This window comes from Solanum stenotomum, chromosome 10 (assembly GCF_019186545.1).
Source record: "Solanum stenotomum isolate F172 chromosome 10, ASM1918654v1, whole genome shotgun sequence".
Taxonomy (NCBI): domain Eukaryota; kingdom Viridiplantae; phylum Streptophyta; class Magnoliopsida; order Solanales; family Solanaceae; genus Solanum; species Solanum stenotomum.
The window spans coordinates 51515367-51533040 of NC_064291.1; the positions used below are offsets into that span (position 1 = coordinate 51515367).

The 17674-nt window shown below is 33.2% G+C and overlaps 3 protein-coding genes across 3 annotated transcripts in view; 1 reads left to right on the plus strand and 2 right to left on the minus strand.

Moving 5' to 3' along the window:
* LOC125841392 (lon protease homolog 2, peroxisomal) overlaps positions 1–17674 on the minus strand; it is a 369735-nt gene that overhangs the window by 292515 nt on the left and 59546 nt on the right. The gene's annotated exons all lie outside the window — the stretch shown is intronic.
* On the plus strand, positions 4619–8254 carry LOC125841397 (beta-amylase 3, chloroplastic). The gene is made up of 4 exons (XM_049520516.1): positions 4619–5308; positions 5907–6117; positions 6834–6944; positions 7030–8254. Exons 1-4 carry the CDS (start codon positions 4785–4787, stop codon positions 7819–7821), a joined length of 1638 nt encoding a protein of 545 aa, XP_049376473.1. The 5' UTR covers positions 4619–4784; the 3' UTR covers positions 7822–8254.
* Positions 9167–11954, minus strand: LOC125841417 (uncharacterized). The gene is made up of 3 exons (XM_049520539.1): positions 11763–11954; positions 11493–11613; positions 9167–9541 (listed from the first exon to the last, which is right to left on the minus strand). Exons 1-2 carry the CDS (start codon positions 11828–11830, stop codon positions 11496–11498), a joined length of 186 nt encoding a protein of 61 aa, XP_049376496.1. The 5' UTR covers positions 11831–11954; the 3' UTR covers positions 9167–9541; positions 11493–11495.

Sequence of the window (17674 nt, forward strand, 5' to 3'; positions counted from 1 at the left end):
ACAGTTGGTATTTCCTTATTCCTTATTTGGTTTTTAATCTCAGAATAAATTATATTAGTATTAGTAATTGATATCGGAATAAGCTTAGCTCATTCAGAGGATGAAATAATAGTGTTGAGATTTGTTATTTGAAATAAATTATCTCTGCTAAAATGTGAAATAATAGTGTTGAGATTTATTATTCGAAATAAAATTATCTCTTGCTAAAGGGTGAAACAATAGTGTCGAAATTTGTTATCCAAATAAATAATAAAAATAACAAAAATACCCTTAGAATCCCTCTACTAAATAAGGTGGATGATTTTTTCTAAACAAACATTTTCCTCTTAAAAATTGTATATGCAATGCATGTCTTAGATTGAGTTGTTTGTTTATAAAAACTTCTATTTATATTATTGAATAACTTATAATTCCTAGGTCAATTTAGTTCTATGGTTGACATATTTTAAGAAAAAATATATATTTTTTAAAATAATGAACAATGAAAACATAAATCGAGTCATTCGAACTGTTCAAAAAGAAAGTCAATATTTTCATTCAAAAATATAGAAGAAATAAAAGTTTGAAAACAAGCAGCAACATTTATTATTTTATTATTCTTTCTTTTATTCTGAGAGAATTAATTTATATCTGTTTTTTTCTTATTATGAGTTAATAAGGGAATAGAGAAAGTTCCATTTCACAACAATGATCAGGAGGTACATAAGATTTTATTTTATTTTTAAAATTCCAAGATAATCCGCATAGTCTGCAAATCATACGTGAATGTAAACCGTATTATAAGACAGTTTCTACACAATAGACTTGACTCAGAGGCATTAAAGAGGGACCGATCTCAAACTAACTGTGTGAATGGCCACCCTCCAAACCAATTGAGTCATCAATATATTTGAAACCAATTGAGTCATCAATATATTTGTAGAACAAACGTGGAATGAATAGCTAGGTTTGATTGTTCAGCCAAAAATATTTATATATAATTGCTATTTGCTAGTCAATTTTTTTTTTTATATATATATATTAACGTTTTTTTTAGGGGCGGCTATTTAAGTTAAATGCAAATAGAAAATATCCAAAAACAACGGCCAATCCATCACGGCACCTTTTAAACTTTTTATAATTACTCAAAATTCAAAAAGTTATATTTTTCTTGATAATAAATCAGCAGTGTGTAACTATCTATAACTTGTAATAATAATAATTATGGCGAAAAAAGAAAAAAAGAAAAGGAAAACAAAGACTTCATTTTCATATTAAAAAAAGTGGTATATAAGGGAAATGAAGCACCCCGAATTTAGTGCAAATTATTAATTTTGTCTTCAAACTTAGATACTCCCTCGATGTGTCACATGACATTGCAAGTGGTATCAAACTCTCGGAAAAGTAAAGGACTAGTGTTGAAATTATCCTAACTTGGCGAGAATTTAAGGATATATTTCACTCATTTTACAAGATCTGAAGTGTATTTAGATCTAGTTAATCAAATAAATTTTTTTTTTTTAAATAATCAATAATTAAAAAATAAAACTAATAATTTACATCGAATTTAGAATTTTTCGAATACTTTTGTTCTCTTAAAGAATTTTTAGTTTTGGTTATCCACGCAAATATGAAGTGCTCATTTTGTTTTTTAGTTATAGGTCATGCAGAAAGTAGCTAACTTTTGTGGGGTTCCGATAATTTTGGCAAAAGAAAACCATTCATTGATATTATGGCCAAAAATTTAGTGGAAAAAAAATAAGACCAGATACCTCATTATTTGCCATTTATTTATTTTAAACATTTATTTTGACTATGTTACATTGTTTTCATATACACCTTTTTCATAGATTTAAAACATTAATGAAACTAAATATCTTGAAGTTAAAAGTCTTAGAAATATCTACGAATATTGTGCTTTATGCATATAAAATAATAATAAGTGGAGTAATATCTTATCTTACCGTTGAAGCATATTCTAAATGCTATTTTTCATTTGATAAAAATCTTTTTGGCTTCTTTCATAACTAAGATATCGTCAATTAAATTATGTTTAGCTTAAGATTTTTAAGATTATCATTGAAACCTCAACTAATTTCATAGAGTATTTTATTCTACTTTTCACCAGTACAAATAACCTTATGTTTCGCCTTCACTGAAATTTGAACATACAACATCATAATTTTAACTCAGTTCATTGATCGTTAAACCACACTCTCGAATGCCTCCCCATCCCACCTCAGCAAAACGTGAAAAAAGGAATGCGGGGTTACTGGTATAAACTTTTTTACCATATTATATTATATTAAAACACAGCAAAAAAGTGGGTGACATGTTGGCACTATGCACCAAAACAATGAAGGTGACTCAGCAACTCAAGGACTTCTGTTTCATCTTTATCCACAAAATATTGGGTACAGATAACTTGAAAATACCAATAGCAGACATGGCGTGTGGATTTCCCCTTATATTCCCAAGAATTTACTTACATAATACTCCCTCCGTCCACAATTGTTTAGCAGGTATACTAAAAATAATTGTCCAAGATTAATTGTCAATTTAAACAATCAAGAAATAATTAGTCATTTTTTTCCAATTCTGCCCTTAATGATAGTGTAGTTCAATTGAAAAGTTATGTGAACTTTTGATATTCTTGGTATAGTAAAGTTATATTAGTCAAATTACACATTGTATTAAATTTTCCTTGAGGGGTGTGCATGATCTTACCCTGACAAACAATTGTGGACGGAGGGAGTATTACACGGCTAATATAACGATAACAAAATCAATGTAATCCCACAAGTGGAGTATATGTAGGATATTATGTATACAGACTTAACCTTTGCTTAGCAATGACAACAAATTCAATGTAAAATCATAAGTGGAGTCTACAAAGGGTAGGATGTATGGAAATTTTACCTTTGCTTAGGACCGACAACAAAATCAATGTAATAGTACAAGTGGAGTTTACGAGGATAGGATGTATGCAAACTTTTACCTTACCTTTACCTTTGGAGTTAATATCTTAAAATGTCACTCAACTTTAAAAATTTATCTAGTAAAATCATTAAATTTTGTTTTGTATCAATAAAATCACTCAACTTAGATTTTTATATCAATAAAATCAACTTATCTACCTCAAAATATACCTCTAAATGTGAATTTCCTTCATCTTCCTTCTTCTTTTTTTTGTCCCTTACAATTCTCGTCAAAATTAATGAACTGACTCAATGCATTAACTCTTAACAAACATGAAAATCAAAATTGTTCAATTCATACTAATTAAGGACTATTCAAGATAATAAATTTACAATCTATGACGAGATCCCATTCCCAACTTCATCAACAAAGATCATCTCCAAAACAAGCCAAATAAAGCTCTTATATATTATTTTTAATTTTAATCCCAACAAATTTTAGCTGAACTTCACAACATCTTATATTTCTTTTTTGGGGTCTCTTTATTTTTTTGAAAAACTCTTTATGACTAAATTAATCATAAGCAAATAAAAAAAAAATTAATTCCATGAGCTGCCTGAGTGTCGTAAAGTTTCAACCTAACATACAATAATTAAGGTGATGATAGCTGATTACTTAATAGATAACTTACGTAAACAACATATTCACGGGATTAACTTAAGAAAATTTATAATATTGCTCCAATTCTGGAGGAATTACGTAATATTTATATTGCAAAAGTTGTCAAATCGGAAATTTCATTGTACGGGTTATTTGGCACTATATTTGAAAGAATGAATTTATTCACTCTTAATGCTTAGAATTAAAAGTGATTTTATTCATACAAAGATTTAAATTGAGTGATTTTATTGATATAAATATCGAAATTGAGTAATTTTTTTTTATACAAAGCAAAGTTTAATGATTTTGCTAGATAAATTCATAAAGTTGAGTAACCTTTTGAGATATTAACTCTTACCTTTGCAGGAGAGAGGGGATTGTTTCCAATACACTCTCGGCTCAAAAGAAATGTAACTAAAAAAGTAAGGAAGGAAGAGAAAAAAACTACCAAATAGCAATGTACAAAACCTACCAACTTTTTACTATAATCCCCTACCCCCAAATTTTCCAAAGGTCATGTGTAAAGCAGATGACATAATCTTTGTACGTATAATTTGACAGTTTTTCTTTCACGTGGAAATAATTTTTTATTGACTTGGTGTAATATTGAGAACACAAAAAGAGGAATATAAAAATGGTTGTTTATATGTGTCACCACGTCAAGTAGAGGACAGACTTTGAAAAAGGTATAATACCTAAAATGACCCTTAACTTGGCGTCAATCAGCAACTATGACATTTAATTTTGAGTGTGCATAAATAGACACTTAAACTTGTATAAAATTGAAAAAATAGACACATTCGTCCTATATGGCACCCTACATGGCAAGCTTATGTCCTACGTGGCATCCTACGTGTACTATGTCATATAGGACACGTGTGTCTACTTGGTTAATTTTATACAAGTTTAAATGCTTATTTGTGCACATTCAAAGTTGGAGGGCATAATTATTCGTTGAAACCAAGTTAAAGGCCATGTTTATGTATTATATCTTTTTAAAAAGTTGATGAACTTTTGCACTTTTTTTTTAACATTCTAAATAGATCCCACCACCAGACTTGTCTCCTTCATGCACCTCAAACCTTTAGGGATCTTGTTTCTATATCTATAAATACACATTACCTACATCTTCAATTATCAGCACAAATCATCACACATATACTCTAAAATAAAAAAATACACATTCTGTTTATCTATTTTCTATTATCAAAAAACAGAAATAAGAAATGACTTTAACACTTCAATCATCAGCTTCTTTTATCAATTTCAAAGAAACCAAAGGTGTTAAAACACCTGATGAGTTCTTAGGAATGGTTTCTTTTGCACAAGCCAAGCCATCATGCCGGCTAGTCGCGAAAAGTTCGATGCAAGAAGCTCAACTCTCCCATGAGAGAATCATGGAAGTGAAGGAAATTGAGAAAAGAGAGAAGCTACATGAGTTAACAGCTAATCACAGCAATAGAAGTACAAGGGTACCTGTTTTTGTGATGCTTCCACTTGACACCATGACTATGGGAGGGAACTTGAACAGGCCACGAGCGATGAATGCGAGTTTGATGGCGTTGAAAAGTTCTGGAGCTGAAGGGGTGATGGTGGATGCTTGGTGGGGATTGGTGGAGAAAGATGGACCTTTGAAGTATAATTGGGAAGGATATGCTGAACTTGTAAAGATGTGTCAAGAACATGGATTGAAGCTTCAAGTTGTCATGTCTTTTCATCAGTGTGGAGGAAATGTTGGAGACTCTTGCAGGTACTAATAGAAAACTCTTTTCAACAGTTGTTTTGTATCTTGCTATTTTACTGTTTTATTTTCTTACAATTCCGCATCGACTACTTTACTTTTGAGCCGAGGATCTATCAAAACAACCTCTCTACCCCACAAAGGTATGAGTAAGGTCTACGTACATCCTACCTTCCCCAAATTTCACTCGTAGATTACACTAGATATGTTGTTGTTGTTGTATTAGTACACACTATTTGAATAGATTCATGAATTATCTAGTTAAGTTCTGATGAATTAGGAAATTTAGCTTTTCAGTTCTTATAATTCCAAATAACAACACCAGTAAGGCACTTCCTGTCATGTTAGTACTGTTTCCTTGATCTTTCAAAGGAAAAATATCCAATGAACTTATAGATCTTAGGTTTCTAATAGTTTTCAATCTTTGGTTTGAAATGGTTAACAGAATTTTGACCACAGACCTATTGTGCTGCAATCTCAAGTACTACTAATAGTTCATAGCTCTTGGAGGGAATAATTCAGTGGGAATTAGAATGTCTTCTTACATCTAGACTCTCAGTTCTAGAAGAAATCAAACTATCTCTAAGAATTGTTATGGATTTTGCAGTATTCCTCTACCTCCATGGGTACTTGAAGAAATCAGCAAGAATCCTGACCTTGTCTACACAGATAGATCAGGCCGGAGAAATCCTGAGTATCTATCCTTAGGTTGTGATATGTTACCAGTACTCAAAGGAAGAACACCCATTCAAGCATACACTGACTATATGAGGAGCTTCAGAGAAAGATTCAACGATTACTTGGGAAACGTCATAGTGGTAAGATTTCTGCTTTACAATCAATCACACATCCTATGTTATTACTTTAGTAGTGCACTTCCTATTAATTCACTATACCTTAAAGCAACATCAACTGAAAACTTTAAGTATAAGCTTTAGAATTAAAACACTCAAGCAGGCATAAAATGATATATCTTTAAGGGAGGAACATGAGTTAGTTGGAAACTGAAGCTGCTAATTAATGTAAAAAGAGAAAAGTTTAAACATAAAAGCCACTGCAGGTCATATTCTCATAGTTCCCTTTTTGGCTGAAGTTTAATCTGAAGTAATCTAAACAAAAACAGATCAGGCAATTTGTCCAAAAGAGAAAAAGGTGGATAACAAAACAAGTAGAGAGGGGAGCCCGGTGCACTAAGCTCCCGTGTGCGGAATCCGGGGAAGGGTCGGACCACAAGGGTTGAGGTTGTTTCCACAACTCGAACCCGTGACCTTTTGATCACATGGCATCAACTTTACCAGTTACGTATGGCTCCCCTTCTGGATAAGAAAACAACTGAATAAGCAGAATCAAAAAGTTACTTTATGTTAGTGTCATGTGGTCCACTTAATTTGCTGGTTACGAATCTAAAAAGTAGACCACTAAAGTAAATAGAATCATACTAATGACACAGGGGACCTCCTTATATACCCATGTTGAATTTTCCAAGCTAAAATGGTAGGAAAACTTGAAATTGACATTCTGTTTTCTTCTATAGGAAATCCAAGTGGGAATGGGCCCTTGTGGAGAGCTAAGATATCCAGCCTATCCAGAAAGCAATGGTACATGGAGGTTTCCCGGAATTGGAGAATTCCAATGCTATGACAAGGTAATTACTTGCATCTATGGCTCGAAAAAAGTAGGAAGATCTTCAGATGTAGGATAAAAAACTAATGTCTTTTTTGTTAATGCAGTACATGGGAGCTTCATTGGCAGCAGTGGCCAAGGCAGCTGGAAAGGATGACTGGGGCCAGGGAGGGCCTCATGATTCTGGGAAGTACAACCAGTTTCCTGAGGATACTGGATTTTTCCAGAGGGATGGAACATGGAACAGTGAATATGGACAGTTCTTCCTAGAGTGGTATTCAGGAAAGCTACTGGAACATGGTGACAGAATACTAGCAGCAGGAGAAAGTATATACCAAGGAACTGGGGCTAAACTATCTGGAAAGGTAGCTGGGATTCATTGGCATTACAATACTAGATCACATGCTGCAGAGTTAACTTCAGGATATTATAATACAAGACACAGAGATGGTTATCTACCTATAGCACGTATGTTAGCGAAACATGGTGTTGTACTTAACTTTACATGTATGGAAATGAGGGATGGTGAACAGCCCCAGAGTGCAAACTGTTCACCAGAAGGCTTAGTTCGACAAGTTAAAACTGCAGCTAGAACTGCTAAAGTAGAACTTGCTGGAGAAAATGCTCTAGAAAGGTATGATGGAGGAGCATTCTCTCAAGTTTTGGCAACAAGCATGTCAGATTCTGGAAATGGATTGAGTGCATTTACATTCTTGCGAATGAACAAACGGTTGTTTGAGCCAGAAAATTGGCGGAATCTAGTGCAATTTGTGAAGAGCATGTCTGAAGGAGGTCGAAATGCTAGCCTTCCAGAGTGTGACTCAAGCAGGACAGACCTCTATGTAAGATTTATCAAAGAGAGTCGTTCTAAGAAAGCTACAGAGGTTGCAGTAGTGTAAAGATACGGAACTGTATACATGTAATATAGCTATCCCATTGTAGGTTAGCAAAGAAAAGTGGCACATAGAGTACTAAAGTGTCATACTCATAGCACCTAGAAGAGTCCACAAGAATTTGAGCCTGTGTCTGAAATTAAACTATAGAAGACAAGAAAAAGAAGCTAAGTGAGTCGACCTTTGCCACCCTGGTTCAGAGGTTGTGAAGCTGGTCATTGGGACAGTGAGAACAATGAGACAGTATCATACAAAGATTTGGATAAGCATATTCTTTTCATTGTACAAAAAAAAAAAAAAAAATCTGCCTTCCACATTTATTATTGAAGAATAAAGGAGCTAATAATATTGCTTCCTACAGATGCATTTTCCTGTTAATATTTACACTTTCTTCCTTCTAGATATTAATTATCAACGAGCAACATACTTGAATGACAAACATATTGCTACCCAATGGATATTTCAAGTAGAGAAGATCACACTACCCTATTCAATGTATATAATCATCTGAAGCAACAACCGATGCGGACAGATTAGAAACATTTTTTTTTGGGTGAAGTAATTAAATTGCATTAGAAAGGCATCAAGAAGATGCAATGGTTACAACTAAAAACAAAGTTGCTTCAAACATGAAAATAACATGAAGCTATCTGTGCAAAAACCTGTAAAGCAGACAAAAAGATAAACCCCCTTAAACCCTACTGTGCTAGAGTTAAGGAGCTAACAAAATCCAAAAAATTATCCATACTGTTTACAGGGGAGAGAAGGTGCCAATTATAAAGACTAACTAAACACCTAGTCTTAATGGTGCTTATGGGAGTTGATATTCCATCAAAACATCAGCAAGATGGTGATAATTTCAGGCTTTCGAGCCTCCACGGAATTATTTTTGAGCTCTTAGCAATTAACTATTTAACTATGATTATGAATATTTGACAGTTTATTGAACAAGGCTCACCGCTTGAAGATATTTGTCACACCTGTTATCTTCTCAGCCACACTAAGAATGTAATAATGTTAAGAGCTTATATAACAAAGAAAAACTAACAGAAATAAAGTTCAAGTTATTCCAGATGCAAAAGGTATTGACACAATTTTACAAGATCTTTCGAGATTGTACATTTTCTCACCCTTACATGAGGAACAAGCTAACAATGTCAACGTCCCATGAAAGGCAAATACAAATCGGGATGAATCTACGATGGAAAGACCCAGTACATGTCAAAAATCAGTTATCAGAGTCTTAACCTTTTTAATCAAACTAGATTTACAAGAGCTCCTCCTCTCTCCCAACCTCAGCACAAAAAAAAAAAAACATAACCAATTCCAAAAGATTTATAGAACTAGAATAGTGACCAAAATACTACTAACATAAAACTTACCAGATAGAGTTTCTACTGCAGAATTTGAATAGTTGCATGGAATGGACAAAATAAGCCAGTAATCAAGAATTACCATTCAATATCCAACACAATTACACTACCTTCTCAATAAAGAACATCGTTATACAGACTTCTGTCTCAATTGTAAAGGTGATTTAGTTATCATGAACAAGTAAATTTTCCAGCAGAAGAACAAGAAAAACATGAAATCTGAATTGTCCTCATGATCTCAAAGAGCTTCCTGCCAACGTCTATGTACCTTCAATTGTCTCAGCTTCAACAAGAAATGAGGGATCATTCTCTACTGTCGTCCAAAGTCGCATCATCTTGCTTTTCCTTAGCACCTGCAAATTTGAAGATACAGATTAAAAAAGGATTGCTTTTACGAAAATTAGCTAGATTATTTCTGGTGAAGAAATGTGATAGAAATTGCTTTGTCTACTAAGAAGATGTAGCTGGTTCATTTTTGAGGATAAAAAAAATTGAGAATCGTGGCTGGTTCATTTTGTTAAAGTATCAACTATCAACTAATGGGGATCAAAGTAAAGACTACGCAAAGGCAATAATGACATGTGATTCAAGTATTCATGAACTCTGAAAGCTTTCAGTTTTCAACTTTTCATCCCTATTTAAATTATAGTTGAACCTGATTAGAAGAGGACAGGGTATCCTCAGTATAAAAGAAGGCAAAGAAAGTCACCCTCAAGCCTTTGATCTAGTGGTCAAAGCACGAGTTCAAACCCAGCTGTAAATAGAAGACTGGAATTTTAAGTGGAGAAGAGTAGAGGGACAAGCAAAATCACCATGTTGGCCCTCATAGATTTCTTGGTTATAAAAGAAAATCATAGCAGCTAGTATGCCCCAGTATTCTTGTACTGCAATTATTCCATTTTTTCCTCACTCTTCCACCAAAATCTCTGGAAAAACACACTTTTTCTAACTTTTCTGGGTGATAACCAACTAACTAATTTATTCACCTCGGAAACCAAAGATAGAACAATCAATATCTTTCCTTTTCCTTAATGAATGTCTTAGCTATTCCAGCTAAAATGAAAATAATACTTGTTGAGTGAACTTTTGTAAGAGTGCAGACCAGTAGACAATGTCATATGTCAAAGTCCTGGTCATAAATAGAGCTAATAAACCTAAGACAAGAAAATAAAACTAGAAAAAAGATTGCCCCTCTCGCAAATCCTTAAAGAATTTGTATAAACTAATTAAATCGAAAGATGCTCTAAATTCAATAAGAAAAAGAATAAAGTTTACTTGCATTTGTTTAAAAAAACTTACAATCTTCCTAAATTTATAAAATTTCTTACCTTTTTTAATAAGGTAAGTTACAAAATCTCTTAACCTATAAAATTTCCGACACATAAACAACCAAAATGGGCAATGTTCTCTTAGTATCATCCATCAATACAGGCATCCCTAAATCACAATGTCATCTCTAAGTTAACAAAATTGTAACAACAGTTTTTCCATAGCCAATACAAGCATCATAAACTAGTAATGGCCATGTTGTGACAGAAGCACAGACCAACGTAGAATCATGTCTATCCATCACAAGTCGATATACTACTACTGATAATAAAGTAACTAATCGCATTCATATCATAACCGTTTTTCCAAGATTCATCACCTGAGCAGCTAAGGCTTCTAGCACATTGCAGTCAAATCCAATAAACAAAATACATCTAAGTAAGCCTAGAGTTGCATTACATCTATACTAAGTTGTTAGGAACTATTCATCTTCAAGTTAACAAAATGATAACAACAGTTTGTCCATAGCCGGTACATGCATCGTAAACTAGTAATGACCATGTTTTGACAGAAGCACACACCAAAGTAGAATATCTTTAACCTTTTTTCCCAAGATTCATCATTGCGCAGCTAAGGCTTCTCGCATGTTGCAGTCAAATCCAATTAACATAATACATCTATGTAAGCCTAAAGTCATATCACATCTACACCAATTTGTTTGGCACTAGTTACTAACCCGAAGTTAACATTCTTAGCACTGACCATCTTAATACAAACCCCTCCTTTTCAGATAAAGAAGAAGTACGTAACATATACTCCTCACCCCAAAAACATCTCACCTTTCTATAATTTGAAACAACTAACTTTAAAAATCCCACTTTTTTTTACCCTAGATGAAATGATTTATCACACAAATGTTCAAGGAGTGTTTTAAACCACATATTTCAGAAGTGCTATATTTTCTTTCTTAAACTTTGTCAGTGCCAGTAAATTGGGACGAAGTGAATACATATTAAACGGGGTGGGGTAGAATACCTGCTACTCTTGAGAGTCAGAAGGGGTAGGTGAAACGGAGTCAGAATTTGAATTTCGAAGATCTTCAATCAAACCTCCAAGCTCCTTCCGAGCAGATTCTCTCCCAAACATGAACCCATACCTATAAATAATAACAAATTCGTCGATCCAACCAAAACCCACTCCTTAGATTATCTTTTTAATGAAATTGAACCGTTTATCTGACAGAAATTGAGCTGAAAAAAACGTTCTTTAACATAGAGAAAGATACGTATAGAGATGATTTATTACCAGCCAGAAACAGCAGAAAATACACCTGAAATTGCAATTGTCTGAAGGAGAGTGAAGCCCTTCTGCATATTTACTTATCGAATTAATGTGAATGTCTTCTTTCTTCTCCGGCAAGATCAATTTTTTGCTTCTCTCTGCAGAGTCTGCACGAACAGTTCTGGGGTTTTAGGAACTGAGTTTAATGCAGATTTCAAGATTCATGAAGGACTAAAACTGAAATATTTTTCGTAAACTTAAGTCCCACTACTTTATGTTTTTTTTTAAAAAAATTATTTATGGATAATAAGACTATATATATATATATACTAGATAATGTTGCCCGTGCTATGCACGGGCCCAATAATATAAATGGTATGTTTTGGGGCTAATAACCGAGTTTTTAAAGCGATTGTTTGCGTGGATAAAGGAATAAGTTTTTTATCACAAACCTGTACTTTCTTTGATGCTATTTAAGGCATAATAAGACTACCCACATACAACATTTTCGAAATATTTTATGTTGTCAATTATCATGATTTATAATATTTTTACGATAGATTCACTTCAAGAATCAATAGAATTTTTTGTATTTTTTTCAAAACATATTTTATATTGTCAATTGTCATGATTTATAGTGTTTTTACGCAATTTTTAAATATAAAAAAAAGACAAATAAATTAAAATGGACCCAATATATGTTATTTTTGTTGTCTCAATTTATGTGACACAAATGAAATTTGGAGAGTCATCCAAATTTTCATTTTTTTAAAAAAATATTTTGAAGTTATTAATTATTGTGATTTATAATATTTTTATGTAACTTTCAAATAACGTACATTACTGGTCACTTTGTCTTAATTTATGTGATATGGATAAAATTACAAAATTAACCCTTTTAAAATGTCTTTCAAATATTTTAAGTTGTTAATTATTATTATTTATAATACTTTTTTGGTAATTTTAAAATGATATGTGCTATTTTTTCTGTCCCAATATATGTGAGTCTGATAGAATTCTGAGAGTCAACGTATTTTATTAGATATCTTTTAAATATTTTAAATTGGTAATTATTGTAATTTTTAATGCTTTTTAAGTTATTTGTAAATGATATATGTTGCTTCCTTGTTTGGGACTTTTTCATTTGTGACATATATATAGATATTTGGTGCCCGTGCCAGCATGGGCCCAATAAATATTAATTTTTTTTGTTTTAATTTATGTGATATAAATGGAATTTGAAGATCAGTCGATTTTTTATATGTTTTCTTAAAAAATATTTGAAGTTATTAAATTGTTGTGATTTATAGTATTTTTGCATTAGTTTTGAATAATATAGGTTACTCATGTTTCAATTCACGTGAATAATCATAAATATTTTCAGTTGTTAATTTATTGTGAATTCTAGAAATTTTGGCGTTATTTGCAAATAGTACATGCTACTTATTTTATTCCAATTAGTCAACCAAATTTCTTATATGATTTAAAAATATTTTTAATTGCTAATTATTGTGATTTATAGCTCTTTTATGTAACTTTTAATAATATATAATTTGTTCAAATTCATATGACAATGATAAGATTTCAAGAGTCAACGCAATAAAAATTTAAATTTTTGAAAAAGTTGTACCTCTAATATATTTTGTAGCTAAAATATACTCTCTCCGTCCACTTGTATTTGTCATGTTGCGCTTTTTGAAAGTCCATTTGACTAATTTTCAAAGTTAAATCAGATTGTATTAATTCTATATTTTAAACAAAAAATGTAAATATGCAAAATCTATACAAAAAGTACTATAAATTGTAATTTTTTTGCCTATGAATATGATGAAAAAACACATTGTAAAATATTAGTTAAAATTCTTATAATTTGACTCTAAAAAGGAAATCATAACAATTAAAAGTGCATAGAGAGAGTAATAAATAGGTAATTAAATTTCAAGAAGTTTAAAATAAAAGGTTGTAAAAAAGAATTAGATAAACAACATATATTGAAAATTGAAAACATATAAATAATAAATGGGCCCAAATGAGGTCAAACTTTTCGGCTAATAAAGTAGTAGGTAATTAATGATGTTAAATTGTCCAATAATATAAATTTTAAAGGTACAACAATAAAAGAAGAATGTACAACACTATCTAAGCACATATCATCCAACACTTGTCATGTACTAAGTAGTAGATATTTCCACTTATTATTTATAGTAATATATATATATAAAATTAAGGGGGTACAGTAGTTTCATTAACCCTATATGGGTTATTAGTTACAGCAAGGTTTCCGAAACGAGCTAACTTATTACACGTAGTAGGCTTAACTAGTCTAGAGGAAGTTACTTTGTCTTGTCTTTTGTAAGCTGGCATTTGACAATGTTCGGAGGGGATTAAAGGATAGTAGCCATATTATAACTTGTTAGCTTGGAACCCTGCTTTGCCAAAATATCTGCTACGTAGTTCTCTTCCCTAAAGTTGTGGCGGACCACTGGATTCAACAACCTCTTCAATAGTGACCTGCAATCAAATATAATAGATTCGTAAGGTGGTTAATGATGGTCTAATAGTCTTAATATCTCAATGCAGTCTGTTTCTACTTCTATCAGGCCCATTTTAAGAGAGTGAACAAGAGGAAAGACCCATGTGAAAAGCTTCTAGTTAGGCCATGGTGTGGTTTTGTGCCCTACTTTTGTTTTAAAAAGCCAATAATCCAGTCGCCTGAGTGATTTCTAACGACACCACCGATGTCAGTTCCCTCCCCTGAAGTGGTAAACGCTTCATCCACATCCAGTTTAAAGAAGCCAGTAGGAGGTTGATGTCACTTCACACAGATCTTAGTATTTTCTTCCTTACTAGTAGAATTGGAGAGGTAGTGAAATTCTATGGCACGATTTTTAATAGTGTGAATGTTGATCATGATAGTGAGGTTCTTGAAAGTATTATGGTTGTGATTCACCCAGAGTTGCCAAAGGGTTAAGGGGAAGAGAACAACCCAAGGATAAGGAATGTTCAGGTTCAATTTAAGTTTCTAAGGGCTCTAGGCATGGAGCCAGTGATTATTGTCCCTTTGGAGAAAAGAAGTATTTAAGCCCAAATCCAGCCAACATTTTTTGGCAATGTAACAGTGAAAAACGATGTGCTCAATGTTCTCATTTTCACATTTACAAATAGGGGAAATAGGGTCAGGGAACATGTCAATACGATGGAGATAATCTCTTGTGGGAAGTCTGTTATGGGAACAAAGCCAAATAAATTTTTTTATCCTATTATGGGTTCGCATGTTCCAAATCCATGAGAAAGTGAAGCCACAAGATACTAGAGGGTTGATAACATCATACACAGACTTAGTGGAGAAGATGCCATTGAAATTGGCAGCCCAGTACGGATTATCGATGGCTCCCGCGATAGAACTGGGCAAATAAGGGAAGTTTTCTCAATAATATCTCCATTAAGGTTGAAAGAAATTTTTGACCAATCCCAAGCAGAGCCATTCCATAAAGTCGAGAGATTAAGAAACTCTTGTCCCTTATTTTGAGGGCCTTGAACAAGTTGTCAAAAAGGGGGAAAGGAACGGATCTAGGGGAAGTTCCAACAATTGATAGAAGTACCCGCTCCTGGGGTCCAGGCTATAACTTTAGAGCAAATGCTACCCCCCAAGGTTATGTTTTTCGAAATAAATGAAGGCTTACTAGAGCGTTTAGGGCAGTTGTATTTTTTCATGGGAATACGGGACCATAAGGAGGAGTGGTTTGTAATGAGCCTCTACGATAGATCAGTCAAAAGAGCAATATTTTTATCACGAGCCTTTCTTAACCCTAAACCACCCTTATCCTTGGACATGGTGACAATATCCCAAGATAAATAATGCAATTTACGCTTAACGTTAGAAGAACCCCAAAGAAAGTCCTTTTGGATCTGATCAATACGATGGCAGACTTTGGTAGGCAACTTAAAATATTGCATAGAGTAAGCAGGTATGGAATTGAGCGTAGAGTGAACAAGTGTTAATCTACCTGTAGGAGTTAAAAAATTATGTTTCCAAGTCGAAAGCTTATTGATCATGTTGTCAATGATATGCTGAAAATTTGTAGCTTTTGGCTTATGATTGAGGATAGGAAAACTGAGATATTTTCCAAAGTGGTTGGAATAGCGAAACTTAAATAAAGATTGCACTAGATCATTAATTGAGGAAGAACAACTCCTAGAGAAAATGACCTTAGATTTGTTAGAGCTTATTTTTTTACCAGACAGTTTGCAGAAAAAATTGACAATTTTGGCATTAGCCTTAGCAACAAGGGTTAAATCATCCGCGAAAAATAAATGGGAGATTTCAGTATTGCCCAAGCTAAGGGGGACATGATCCCACTTGAGAATATCCATTTGATGGTTGATATAATTCGAAAGGAGCTACATACAAAGAATGAAAATATATGGAGACATGGGGTTACCTTGTCTTATACCCCTAGAAGGTGAGAAATAGTTGGTTCGTGAGCCATTAACTAATATCGCATTTTTTGAAGTAATGATGTAACTCATGATAAACTTAGTAATGTTGGGAGGAAATTTGAAAAAAAAGAAGGGCACGGTAGACAAAAGACCATTCCAAATGGTCGAAGGCTTTCTCTAAGTCTAGCTTAAGCATGGGAGTGTCATTTTTGCTATTGGTACGGTTAATGTGATTCATAAGTTTTTGGACAAGAATTGCATTATCACAAGTTCTCCTTCCCTTGAGGAAACTAGTTTGGTAAGGTCCAATAGGCTTGTTTAAAAAGAGTTTAAGTCTATTAGCAACAATTTTTGTGATAGTCTTATACACAGTGTTGCACAGGTCAATAGGGCGGAATTTTCTTAAAAGGTTAGCATTTTTGAATTTCGAGATGAGGCAAAGTAAAGTTTTGTTTATATCTTCCAGGATAGTATAAGTTTGAAAAATGCGATGGCAATAGTCGTGCACAGATTGCCTAACAGTATCCCAATGGGCTTGGAAAAAGTGAGGGTGAAGACCATCGGGGCCGGGGGCTTTGAAGGGTTTGAAGAAGAATAAAACTTAAGTAATTTCATGGTCTTGGAGATAGGCGTCGAGTTGGGAGAGATCAATCCTGTAAAAACTTTTATTTATATGAACCAAGTTGAAGTTAGAAGAACAAGTATGATCAGTAGTAAAGATAGAGTTAAAGTAACCAGAGACATGAGAGAGAATACTAGCATGATTAGTAATCCATTCATTATTATCGTCCTTGAAATAAGTGATCATGTTACGCCTTTTCCTATTCAGAACAGACATATGGTAAAACTTAGTGTTAGCATCTTCATCATTATGCCAGTTAATCCTAGATCTAATTTTCCAGAAGTCTTCTTCAATTTTTAGATAATCGTTATATCCCCGGGGAAATGTATGCTCGGGATTCTGGAGGAAAGAGCTGTAAGGATACGCTGCGAATTTTTGGATGCCGTCCAGTCTTCGAAGAATGACTTTCTTTTTTCTGAAAAATATTGCCAAAGGTTAGTTTACTCTAGTCAACAGCTTTGATCTGGAAAAATGTAATGACGTCAGGTAAAATTCTATTAGACCAACAATCAGAAATGATATCCTTGAATTGAGGGTGATTAACCCATTTTTTTCTAATTTAAAGGGCCTACAAGAAGGGGCTTGGTAGTGATTGGAAAGCCTAATTATAAAGGGGTTATGGTCAGAATGGGTTTTGGGGAGGTGGGTGATAGTAACAGTGGGGAAAAGATCTATCCACTCTTTATTTGCAAAGCTCCGATCCAATCTTTCAAGGATAAGGGTTGAATTTTTTCTATGATGGTTAGACCAAGTATATTTACTACCTTTAAAATCGAGGTCCACCAAATTGCAATTATTAGCACACGCCCTAAATCTAATACTCTTAGAAATACTGATATTCCTACCTCCCCACTTATCTTGTTGGCTCAAAATG